The 12,247-nt window shown below is 48.5% G+C and overlaps 1 protein-coding gene across 10 annotated transcripts in view; it reads left to right on the top strand.

Moving 5' to 3' along the window:
* The window catches only part of lrp1bb (low density lipoprotein receptor-related protein 1Bb), a 190,523-nt gene that overhangs the window by 110,674 nt on the left and 67,602 nt on the right, over nt 1-12,247 (top strand). For all 10 annotated transcript variants that reach the window (XM_052082609.1, XM_052082607.1, XM_052082605.1 and 7 more), the window contains 10 exons: nt 316-513; nt 585-789; nt 2,373-2,537; nt 2,641-2,885; nt 5,443-5,574; nt 6,479-6,706; nt 6,818-6,992; nt 7,199-7,293; nt 8,806-8,955; nt 12,032-12,172. In XM_052082609.1, coding sequence (XP_051938569.1) covers nt 316-513; nt 585-789; nt 2,373-2,537; nt 2,641-2,885; nt 5,443-5,574; nt 6,479-6,706; nt 6,818-6,992; nt 7,199-7,293; nt 8,806-8,955; nt 12,032-12,172 — 1,734 coding nt within the window. The remainder of the gene's footprint in view (nt 1-315; nt 514-584; nt 790-2,372; nt 2,538-2,640; nt 2,886-5,442; nt 5,575-6,478; nt 6,707-6,817; nt 6,993-7,198; nt 7,294-8,805; nt 8,956-12,031; nt 12,173-12,247) is intronic.

The following is a 12,247-nucleotide window of genomic DNA, read 5'->3' as shown; positions in this document are numbered from 1 at the left end:
GGTGACTACGTCAGCAGACTTTCTGAAGGGAAGATGCATTTTCAAGGGGCTAGCTAACGTAATCGTAGCTGATTGCAGGTCCCCGAAAAATGTACTCAGGTGCGATGACGTGACGTCATATTTTGTCTTTTATTTTTATTATTTTGTATAAAAGGTAATCATCTCATTGTTGTGATTCAGATCCATTTAAAGGAGCTCACCGCTTGCCAACCCAGACTTGATGTCACACCGTCAATTAACTGAGCCCGCGGTGTCGCACTCTTCAATATAAATAAGCTCCTTGTTTTCTGTGCCCCCCCCCCCACCTATGTTCAGATCCCTTTGAGGCTTTCATCATTTTCTCCATTCGCCATGAGATAAGACGGATAGACCTTCACAAGAGGGACTACAGCCTGCTTGTGCCGGGGCTGCGGAATACCATTGCGCTGGATTTCCACTTTAGTCGCAGCCTCCTTTACTGGACCGATGTGGTGGAGGATAAAATCTACAGGGGGAGGCTCTCCGAGACGGGAGGTGGGTTCAACATCGTACGGCTAAAGTCATTTAGCAAAAAAAATAATAATTTTGTATTTTTGTGGGCTCAGGCGTGACCGGGATTGAGGTGGTCATACAACACGGCCTGGCCACCCCCGAAGGTTTGGCTGTGGACTGGATCACGGGGAAACTCTACTGGATCGACAGCAACCTGGACCAGATCGAGGTAGCCAAACTGAACGGAGAACTGCGCGCCACGCTGATTGCAGGCGGGATGGAACATCCGCGGGCCATCGCTCTGGATCCGGGGCAAGGGTATGCGACTTTGCTCTCCCAGCTGTGCTATCATCTGGCGAGGGAAAGACGAGAGGAATCGCGAGTCACCTCCGATTCCATAATTTGGCGCCATCCTTCAAAGTGCCTTTGGCTTGCCTTTTGTTGACTCAAGAAAAAGCCTGAAAGTTTGTCGAAGGCCCCGGGTTCAGCATGATGCTGACGCCACCTTTTGAAATCGAAGTTCAACCTTTGATTCATTCATTCATTCATTCATCTTCCGAGCCGCTTGATCCTCACTAGGGTCGCGGGGGGTGCCGGAGCCTATCCCAGCTGTCTTCGGGCAGTAGGCGGGGGACACCCTGAATCGGTCGCCAGCCAATCGCAGGGCACACAGAGACGAACAACCATTCGCACTCACACCTAGGGACCATTTAGAGTGTCCAATCAGCCTGCCACACATGTTTTTGGAATGTGGTAGGAAACCGGAGCACCCGGAGAAAACCCACGCAGGCCCGGGGAGAACATGCAAACTCCACACAGGGAGGCCCGGAGCTGGAATCGAACCCGGTACCTCTGCACTGTGAGGCCGACGTGCTAACCACTGGACGACCGGGCCGCCCTAACCTTTGATTCATCAACTAAATATGTGCTAAAATGTGTTTTAAAAAAGGTCAGGGAAAGCCTACTTGAACATCTGAAACTTAATGGGCTTGACCAGACGCACTTTGAATGGTGGCTGCATTGATTTATTTTTACTTCCTCTCTCGAAAAGCCTTTTCTTTGGGGGGGCATTTTATTTATTTATTTATTTATTTATTTATTCTATCGCAAAGGTGATGTTTGAATGGGGGTGGGGTGTGTAGACTTTTTATATGACTGTCAATGTGTCGTTCGAACGCCCCCTTTTTCCAAAGCCACCTTCGTCCGATTCATCAAACAAGCGGCGGTGAGATCAAACACGTGCGCCGGCCCGGCATGCAGATGCGCGATATTGATATTCCGCGGTCTGGATGTCGCCCTCAAATGGGGGGGAGCTTATCCCTGATTAATGCACCGCGGCGCTTGAACTCTGACTATATACCGAGGCGAGAATATTTTCAGATTAAAGCAAAAGCCAGACATTCGTAAAATCAATTTAACACTCTTAAGACTTGCGTAATCTGCTCCTGCCCCCCCCCCCCACCCTCCCATCCCCCCTCCTCTGCTACTCTGAACACATTTGGGAGGATGGCGAAATGTTGTAGCCATCCAGCGAAGGATTAATGGCCGCCCTCCGCGCGCTTCCATGCCCGAGCAATAATTCTAATTTAATTACTTGAATCCACTCAAAGCGGAGGTTCATTGATCAGCGAGACCTTATAAAGCCGATGCGCCGATTGAGCCCCGGACGCGGCTCGGCGGTCTCGACCGACCGCTTTGTTGACGTCAACGCCGCGCTTTTGCCGTTCTTTTGTTTACGTTGACTCTGCGGGCCGAAAGCGAAATCCGCGTTGGCCGACTCGCAGGTAACGGACTCGGGATTCTGAAATGAGATGACAAAAGTCGCCGTGCCCGAGTTTGGCTTGCGGACTTTGCCTTGCGGACTTTGCCTGGAAACTGATGAGCGGGTTCTGTCGTGGCAGCGTTCTCTTCTGGACCGACTGGGACGCGACGTTCCCCCGAATTGAGGCCGCATCCATGAGTGGGCAAGGTCGCCACATTGTGTTTAAAGATATGGAGATGGGAGCCTGGCCCAACGGACTGACTCTGGATCATCTGGAGAAGAGGATCATTTGGACCGACGCACGGTACGCAATGCATTCACCGGGCCTCGCCCCGCCGCTACGCGATGTGGGACGAGGGCTATCGATTTTAGCTTGACCCTTTTCCCGCCCTTTCAACTTTTAACAGCTCCGACGCCATTTTCTCGGCGCTCTACGACGGCAGCGGCGTCATCGAGATCCTCAGGGGCCACGAATACCTGTCCCACCCTTTCGCCGTCTCCGTCTTCGGAGGAAACGTCTACTGGACGGATTGGAGGACCAATACTTTGGCCAGAGCCAATAAGTGGACGGGGCAAAATGTCACCGTCATCCAGAAGACGAGCGCGCAGCCTTTTGACCTGCAGATCTTCCATTCCAGTCGGCAGCCGCAAGGTGAGCAGTTAATAACTCGTTTATGTGGCCACGTTCTGATGTCGTACGATGACGCGGCAAACGATTATTAGGCCGATTCAGACGGTCCTGGTTTTTGGACCATTCCCATTTTGTACTGCGTGACTCGACTGTTTCCTGGAATCATTGCGCAACGCCACCCTGCCTTTCCTTCTCATTGGTGTTTCTATTATGTGTCGGTGCTAGTTAATAATGCCGGTATTGGCCAAAGTGTTGCCGGGCAGAAACGGAGCGGGGGCGGGGCTTGTTTTTGCTCGAATTGTGAATCAAGGCCTGCACTGTAGAAATAGGTCCTGCTTTCTTTGCACAACAGGACAGAAATTTGTAAGTGTCAGCTAACTGAGAGAGAAGTCAAAAAAATAATAAAATACACTGTAGGATTCAAGATCAAAGCGAGCTAAGTACGAAAAAGTATGTCTTATCTCCCTGAATTCTTGAATTCTGAAGTCTTGAATAGAGGTCAAAGTTATTTTCAATATTCCTTTAGTCATTTATATTTATTTTACACTCTCCCCTGTGTGTAAGACTTAATTCTCTATGAAGATGTGTAGATTTTGCTAATTTTTTTGAGAATCTCTGGTTGGAAGGAACAGATTCATCGGATTGACCTTATTTCTAATGGGAAACATTGCTTTGGTTTTTGTTCTGTAATTCAGTTTTAGTCACGCTTTGGAACCCGATGAATCATGATATTTGACGTGCAGACAGCAAGTAAGCTATGCCTACATCCGTAAAATGCATCGTTCCTTTGAATAGTCTCTTAGCATAGCCACTTTAGAGTGCCTCATTGCCAGCCGCGAGTGCATGCATGTCGCACAGAGAAAGACGGAAGAGCAAGGAGGGGTGAAAATGTAAACTCATTCATAATTCCCGCATCAGGATGATTTCCCCCCCCCCCCCCCCCCCTCTGAAACTGGAAACATATGGATGCAATAGCAACCCAAATATTAGCCACGCACTTTGTACATGAATTAAAATCTTTAAAAAGCTTAACTCCCTGATGTTTTTTTGAATAGGTTTGAATCATTTTTTTCATTCAAAGCTTTCAATATATAGCCTTCGTCGTCACTGTTGCCCAAATTCCCGATGCGCGACTCCCGGCTCCATCGCCAAGTGCCAAGCGTGCGCTATGCATAAATGACTATTATCATCATGGTAATCGGGTTGATGTCAACGTAATATGCTTCCTTTGCTTTCCCCAACGTGTCGCCAATTAATTATCATTTCCTTCCTGTCGCCGCATTAGCATTATTGTGCACCAGAGATAAATGTCATCAAATGGCGTCTGTGTTTCTCAAGAAGAGCGTGCCTAATCCTTTCTTTCATTTAAAAAAAAAAAAAGGGTCTATGCATGCGTGTACGCGGATGATGCTTCGCTACACTCTGAACATTCGGGGGGAGAAGAATGCCTGTGATGCGATATGGACAAAGAATGGAAAATATCATAGCACGCAGGTTTTGTGAATATCGAGTTAGCTGGTGTGGAACTTAGCACGTCCACAAATCCACGTCATCAAAAATATCAACCGGTATACAAACCTTTCAGAAGTGTGAAGCGTGTTTGTTAAACAGTACACAGACGGCTGGCCGGCTGACGGAATCCTGCTGCAAAGTTCAGGTCCGCCATCTGCTCATGAAATGCAAACACCAGCCCAAAATGTCCTCCCTATCATTACGTTCACATATTTTGATGTCTGCGTGGACGCTGTTTGCTTACAGTACATTCATTTAAAAAAAGAAAAGAAAACAAAAGAGCCAACAATAATTATAATTTTTAAAAATGTGTTTTCCAAACCTCGCCATGCTAATAGAAAGTAAGGGTGACTTCTGGAAATCATTTTTTTTTAATTATTATTTAAGGATGCACTTATTTTGTTTTCTATTGTTTTTCCTTATGTGATGTATTTATTCATTTTTTAAAATAATAAATAAGTCGGACGGCCCGGTAGTCCAGTGGTTAGCACGTGGGCTTCACAGTGCAGAGGTACCGGGTTCGATTCCAGCTCCGGCCTCCCTGTGTGGAGTTTGCATGTTCTCCCCGGGCCTGCGTGGGTTTTCTCCGGGTGCTCCGGTTTCCTCCCACATTCCAATAACATGCGTGGCAGGCTGATTGACCACTCTAAAATTGTCTCTAGGTGTGAGTGTGAGTGCGAATGGTTGTTCGTTTCTGTGTGCCCTGCGATTGGCTGGCAACCGGTTCAGGGTGTCCCCCGCCTACTGCCCGAAGACTGCTGGGATAGGCTCCAGCACCCCCCGCGACCCTAGTGAGGATCAAGCGGCTCGGAAGATGAATGAATGAATGAAGTCACAGTAAATGTGTTTTTGTCAACACCTTTCCAGACATTCACAAACGAGATGCTTTATCTCAACTCCCCCCCTCCCCCCCCCGACTTCGCAGCAATAAAAAAAAAAGTGTTTTCACTGACGTCAGCAATTATCATATCTGTTTGCTTGGCATTTCGACTTTGTAGGTCTCAAAGAGCCTCTCTGTATTTGTATTTTTTTTTCTGTCTCTTTGACGCGTCTCCTTCCCTGTCAGCCTCCAACCCATGTGAGGGCAATGACGGACGCGGTCCCTGCTCGCATCTGTGTCTCATCAATTACAACTCCACTGCATCCTGCACCTGTCCGCACCTGATGAAGCTCTCGCCCGACAAACAATCCTGCTTTGGTGAGCATAACGATCCGTCGTTTGTCATACTTTTCGTCTCGTGACAAGTGGCGACGTGGAGGAATAGGAGATCAGCAATTACGGCAGCGTCATTTGAGTGACATCAAAACGATATCGGCTTTTGTTTACGTGGACACCAGCAGCCCCGGTGTGCTGTCCAATTTATGTCGTCGCCATTTTTGGGATCATTTTTCGTACTTGTGGACATATTTCTGAATTCTATCATGAAATCAACCAAAAGTTGCTGAAAATTACCCACTCAATCCTAGCGACGGCTTTTGCACACCGCAACAACGAGGCACTCTAAAGCGCCCATGCCAGCCCGACGCATCGATCCACATGCTGGTTGTGAAGTTGACCTTTCCGAGTTTACGTTTTCACCCCTCGTTGCTCTTCCCTCTTTCTCTGTGCGACATTCATGCACTCGCGGCTGGCAATGAGGCACTCTAAAGTGGCTATGCTAAGAGACTATTCAAAGGAACGATGCATTTTACGGATGTAGGCATAGCTTACTTGCTGTCTGCACGTGGAAGCTATGTCAGAGAACCTCGGATGTGAACCAAAGCGCTCCTCTCATGTCGGATTCCAAACTCAAACGGTGAGACTCTATTAGGGAGTTAAACACTTTAACTCCCTAATAGAGTGCCACGTCGCTCTCTCAAATAGCTTAACGAGTGTGTGATTCACTTAATAGGTTCTTTAAACGTGCCGTTGTATTTGTTGTATCTTCTGACCTTCTCTTACCAGCTGCTGTCAGCATTCACAGGCATTTGAAGGTCGATCATCAAAAAAAACCAAAAAAACATGTCTACGAACAAGATTTGCAGGCTATGGTTATGAATAAGAAAAAAAATACATATGCTCTTCCTTGACCTATCCCCCCCCCCCTTATTTGTGCCACCAGCTTTGAAAAAGTTCCTTCTGTATGTGCGTCGGTCCGAAATCCGAGGTGTGGACATCGACAACCCGTACATGAACGTCATGACGGCCCTGACGATGCCGGACATCGATGACGTGACTGTGGTGGACTTTGACGCGGAGGAGGAGAGGATTTATTGGGCTGATGTTAAAAGCCAAACTATTAAACGGGCTTTCATCAACGGCACCCAGCTGGAGACCGTCATTTCTTCAGGTGGGAACATCTTTATGCTTTGTCCAAAAAATAAAAAATAAAAATAAAAAATGCAAGGCATCGTTTGTACTGCACGCGAGACGACCGGTGTGGTGTGCTGCTTTCCGACAGACCTCGTCAACTGCCGCGGCCTGGCTTTGGACTGGCTTTCCAGGAATTTATATTGGCTGAGCTCGGACAATGACGAGTCGCAAATCAATGTCGCTCGCTTTGATGGCTCCCTGAAGACATCCGTCGTCCACGGCATTGATAAAGCAAGGTGTCTTGTCGTGCACCCCGGCAAGGGGTAAGTAGATTAGAGAAGTCGGTCTCCTTCATCACCGTGTCGATGCGCAGAATCAACGACCGAGACCCAAAAGGGATTATTCCGATCGGCGGTTACCGGGATAAACCGAGTGGATTAGTCGATCGATTCGTAACATCTCTCTTGCACTTGCTAACTTGGATAGCATGCTAAAAGGGGGGGATGCTGTGGTTTACCCGTCCCCGCAGGAAAATCTATTGGACGGACGGCAACACCATTAACATGGCCAACATGGACGGAAGTAACAGCAAGGTCCTCCACCAGAACCAGAGGGAACCCGTCGGTGAGTTAGCGGCGCATTTGCGGCATTACGCAATTAGACCGCCCGCCATGTGGCCCGAAAGGCAAAAGGGAAGCCGATTCGGCTATTCCCCCCCCCCCTCCCCCACTCATCACGTCAATCATCACGCGCGGAAAACAAAAGCATCCTTTCCACATGAATGAGCAGTCGACAGAGCGTTCTTCCCCGTTTAAGTCTTTTGTTCTTTTCTTTTGCCCTGCCGTATAATGACGACAAAGAATGCGTCGGAAGTCGTGCGGGATTTATTGTAAAGAGCTTAACGCCGAACATGCGTTGCAGCCTGCCAGCTGGCGCGCATCTTTTGCGAGACGAGCGTGATTGCGACAATTTCATAAGATTAAGGCCATTCGTCACATTCCCTGCACAGGAACTTATGTGTTGTTCTTACCTGCGTGTGTTTGTGGAGTACGCAGCTCCCATGTGGATGTACAGTGCTGGAAAATGGATTGAAGACGACGATCAAAAAAAATTGATATTTTTATGGATCCGTGTTCAAAGACTTCATGAAAAAGTTTGAGCAAAAAAGAGAAAGTGAGGGTAGGGTCACCAATGACTTGTAGCCTATGCTAGCCAACTTTGGCTAACTATCCGAAGCGTCAGCATCAACGATGCCCCCCCCCCCCGGCCCCCCCACCCAAAATAATCTAGCTAGTTTCATTTTCCCACGAGGGAATCGGACGATGAGTCCACTTGACATCAAGCGGGAGCTCCACGACGAGTAAAATTCCCACTTAGAAGCACGCGAAATGCGCCATGACGCTAGGTGCGCACCCGCTAGTCACGTTAGCATGTCGGCCGAGTGGCCTGTTTTCTAATTTGTGTGTCGTTAACGTGTTATGTTAATCACATGGGCGGGCCTGGAGCTTTGCAATGAAATGTGCCGCCGTCTTTCTTGGTCTTTGTCCTCATTCTGACGACCATTCGTAATGGAAATGAAATGCTAGTTTTTAACAACAGTGATGTTAGCGAACCACTGACCGATGATGTCAGCCTTTTTTTTTTTGTTTTTTGGCGCAGAATTGTTGATGCAACAAAAAAAAAAAGTTATTGTCAATTGACTCAAGGTGAAAACAAAGCCATTTTCCTCCCCACGGTCTCGTCTTCCTTCCTTCACCCTCCTTGGCCTGTCAGCAGGCTGTGCCCGTGATTCACAGACTTCATTTATGATTATGGGCTCGACCCGAGGATCAGGGTAAATTAATGATGCGTTGTGAATATGAATCTGCCAGACATAAATCCAACATGTAGTGAGAGATGTTCGGACGTCCGCAACGCAAATAGCTTTAAAAATCCAGCCCGTTGATGTCAGCCTTGAAGTCTATTTAACTCATTCGATGCCGAGGATGTTTTTTTATATTCTGCTTCTTCTTTTGTTTTGCATTGCAATTCCCAATTTGCCGTGTTGTTCATGCTCAACAATTTGAAACGGTAGCAAACAATTCCAGCCGGCTGTGAGAATAAATCTGACTTTGTTGTGCTTTGCCTGGCTCTCAGGTCTCTCGGTGGACTACGCTGCTAACAAACTGTACTGGATTAGCTCGGCTAATAACACGATCAATAGGTGCAATCTGGACGGGACCGGCCTTGAGGTGTTGGAAAGCTTCAAAAGGGAGCTTACCAAAGGCACCGCGCTCGCCGTCATGGGTGAGTTTCTTACATTTGGACTCGATGGACTGAAAAGAGCCATGCTAGCTGGAAGCGCTGTTTTACTCTTCATTATGCTTTTGCACTGGCTGTCTTGTTAGAGTGATTTGTGCAGACACGTCGACGACACACTCGAGCTGACTGCGACTGGTGTTTGTTTCTCCCCCCCCCCATCTCGAAAAGGCTTTATTATCGCGTTCACAAATGGGAGTGAGAAGGGAAAGTGACATAGAATAATGGCGTCGGAGCGCCGCATTAGCGGGTACAGCCGAACAGCACAATCACGTCTGCCCGTCGCCATCAATCACAATCAATGTGGAGGAAATTGTTTGCAACGGCAGCGCCGAGCGACGCCGGCAACTTTGGCTTGCAGTTGGACCGAGAGATGTTTCAACAAATATATTCATTCATTCATTCATACATCTTCCGTACTGCTTGATCCTCACTTGGGTCGCGGGGGGTGCTGGAGCCCAACCCAGCCGTCTCCGGGCAGTAGGCGGGGGACACCCTGAATCGGTTGCCAGCCAATCGCAGGGCACACAGAAACGAACAACCATTCGCACTCACACTCACACCTAGGGACAATTTTAGAGTGTTCAATCAGCCTGCCATGCATATTTTTTTTGGAATGTGGGAGGAAACCGGAGCACCCGGAGAAAACCCACGCAGGCCCGGGGAGAACATGCAAACTCCACACAGGGAGGCCGGAGCTGGAATCGAACCCGGTACCTCTGCACTGTGAAGCCGACGTGCTAACCACTGGACTACCGGGCCGTTTCAACAAATATATTCATTCATTCATTCATACATACATCTTCCGTATCGCTTGATCCTCACTAGGGTCGCGGGGGGTGCTGGAGCCCATCCCAGCCGTCTCCGGGCAGTAGGCGGGGGACTCCCTGAATCGGTTGCCAGCCAATCGCAGGGCACACAGAAACGAACAACCATTCGCACTCACACTCACACCTAGGGACAATTTAGAGTGTTCAATCAGCCTGCCATGCATATTTTTTGGAATGTGGGAGGAAACCGGAGCACCCGAAGAAAACCCACGCAGGCCCGGGGAGAACATGCAAACTCCACACAGGGAGGCCGGAGCTGGAATCGAACCCGGTACTTCTGCACTGTGAAGCCCACGTGCTAACCACTGGAATACCGGGCCACCAACAAATATATTTGTCACCAAAAAAAAGTTCAACAAATTTGGTGTGAGCGCTCTCATTCACAACCGGGCCTTATCTCGTCATTGCCTTTGCGCACAGCGTCGTTAGCTTGTGGAGGTTAAGATCACGCTGTGATTGGAGTGTTAATTGCAAGATAATGATATCGCTTGAAGATCAATAGGATAAATAAACAAGCCAGTCACGGTTCGAGCGGATTTCTCCATCAGCGACTTGAGCGCCGGTTATGTTCTTGTCTCTCCTGTCGTGATCAATTAGCTGGTTTTGTTTGAAGTAGTTAAGGTTGGTCCGAGGCGGCGGCCGCCGCCGCCGCCGCCTCGTGAGTAAACGAGGAGCGCTCGATTTCAATCAGGAAAAAGAAAGTCCCTCACGTAGCGGGAGACGGAAGCGGACATCAAATCGCTGAGCACGGTGAAATGAATTAGCCATTTTTATCACAGATTGCTGCGGGATAAAATCAATCCATTCATTTTTCCTGTACTGGATGTGCGCTGGGCGGCCCGGTAGTCCAGTGGTTAGCACGTCGGCTTCACAGTGCAGAGGTACCGGGTTCGATTCCAGCTCCGGCCTCCCTGTGTGGAGTTTGCATGTTCTCCCCGGGCCTGCGTGGGTTTTCTCCGGGTGCGCCGATTTCCTCCCACATTCCAAAAACATGCGTGGCAGGCTGATTGGACGCTCTAAATTGTCCCTAGGTGTGAGTGTGAGTGCAGATGGTTGTTCGTTTCTCTGTGCCCTGCGATTGGCTGGCAACCGATTCAGGGTGTGCCCCGCCTACTGCCCGGAGACGGCTGGGATGGGCTCCAGCACCCCCTGCGACCCTAGTGAGGATCAAGCGGTTAGGAAGATGAATGAATGAATGGATGTGCGCTTTGCTGGCTGGGAGAAGGTATTCACGATGCGGGGAGGGGGGGAGGGTGATCCACTATACGCCAACGTCCTATAGCTCTGTAGTAATTGGATTGGCTGGAGGGATACGCGAGGACGTCTTTTTAGAAGGTGGGCCATTCATCAGCCTCGACTGGCCTTGACTCTAACAAGCAGTTGATGTGGAAATTGAATATGATGCGTCACAAGCGAGCAATCCCGACCGGCCATCAAATTAACATGGAGAGCAAAGCTAATCTAGGCCCTGCGTGCCCTCCGGGGGTCAAGTTATTTTGTCAACTTCGTGTCGACTGTCACTTGCACTCGCGGCAATTTGAGTTTTGTTAACACGAGGCACTGGACCTGAAGCCATTTATTTACTCTGTGTGTGTGTATTGGGATCGACCAATAGGGCGTTACGGCCTTGCTGCTAAATGGCCTGATGGAGACCTCATTTATTTGTATTAAAATAGTCCATATTCCTCATGCTAATTTATTTGTCACGGGCTAATAAATGCTATCGGAATGGCTCGAAGGGGAGTGAAAGAAGAGGAACTCGCTCGGCTCCCGTTCACCGATGCAGAAGTGAGCGGAAGCTATATTAAGCCGCGTCGAATTTGTTTGTGGCGTCGCCCATGAAAGCTGCTGTAAAATGAAAATAAATGTCTCGTAAATTTGACACATCGCAGGGAAGAGTGTTGCTAGCAACCCTGCTGAATTTAAAAAAAAAAAGATTTTTAAAAAGAATGCTGAAGTACATCAAATGAAATGCTTGTGTCCACCGAATGCAATGAAAATTAAGCAATGCGGCTTAATTGTCAGTTGAGCACCGCCGCTACTCCAGGCATTGGACGCTCCTTCGTCTGAATCCGTTGGCCATGTCTGAGAAGGAAACGGCATTCTGTATTTCCCTGGCTCGTGTCTCTGTGTGGATATTAAAATTGGTTTTGATGAGCTGAAATCTTTGCGTGCGATAAATACGCAAAGAACGCAGACATCAGACTTTTATTTATTTTGTGTTATGTTCGCAGGCAGCAAACTGTGGTGGGCAGATGACGAATCTGCGCAGCTGGGAAGTGTCGACAAGAGGGACGGCCGCAACTTTATCCAGCTGAGAAACAAGACCGCTGGGGTCATTCACATGAAAGTGTATGACCGGGAGGGTCAAAAAGGTGTGTAAGGACTTTGTTCGCATTTCCACTGAGCGGCACAGTTCTTCTTTTTTTTTTTTTTTTTTTATTAATCGA

Source organism: Hippocampus zosterae, chromosome 12 (assembly GCF_025434085.1).
Source record: "Hippocampus zosterae strain Florida chromosome 12, ASM2543408v3, whole genome shotgun sequence".
NCBI lineage: Eukaryota > Metazoa > Chordata > Actinopteri > Syngnathiformes > Syngnathidae > Hippocampus > Hippocampus zosterae.
This window is presented reverse-complemented; position numbering and strand designations above follow the sequence as displayed.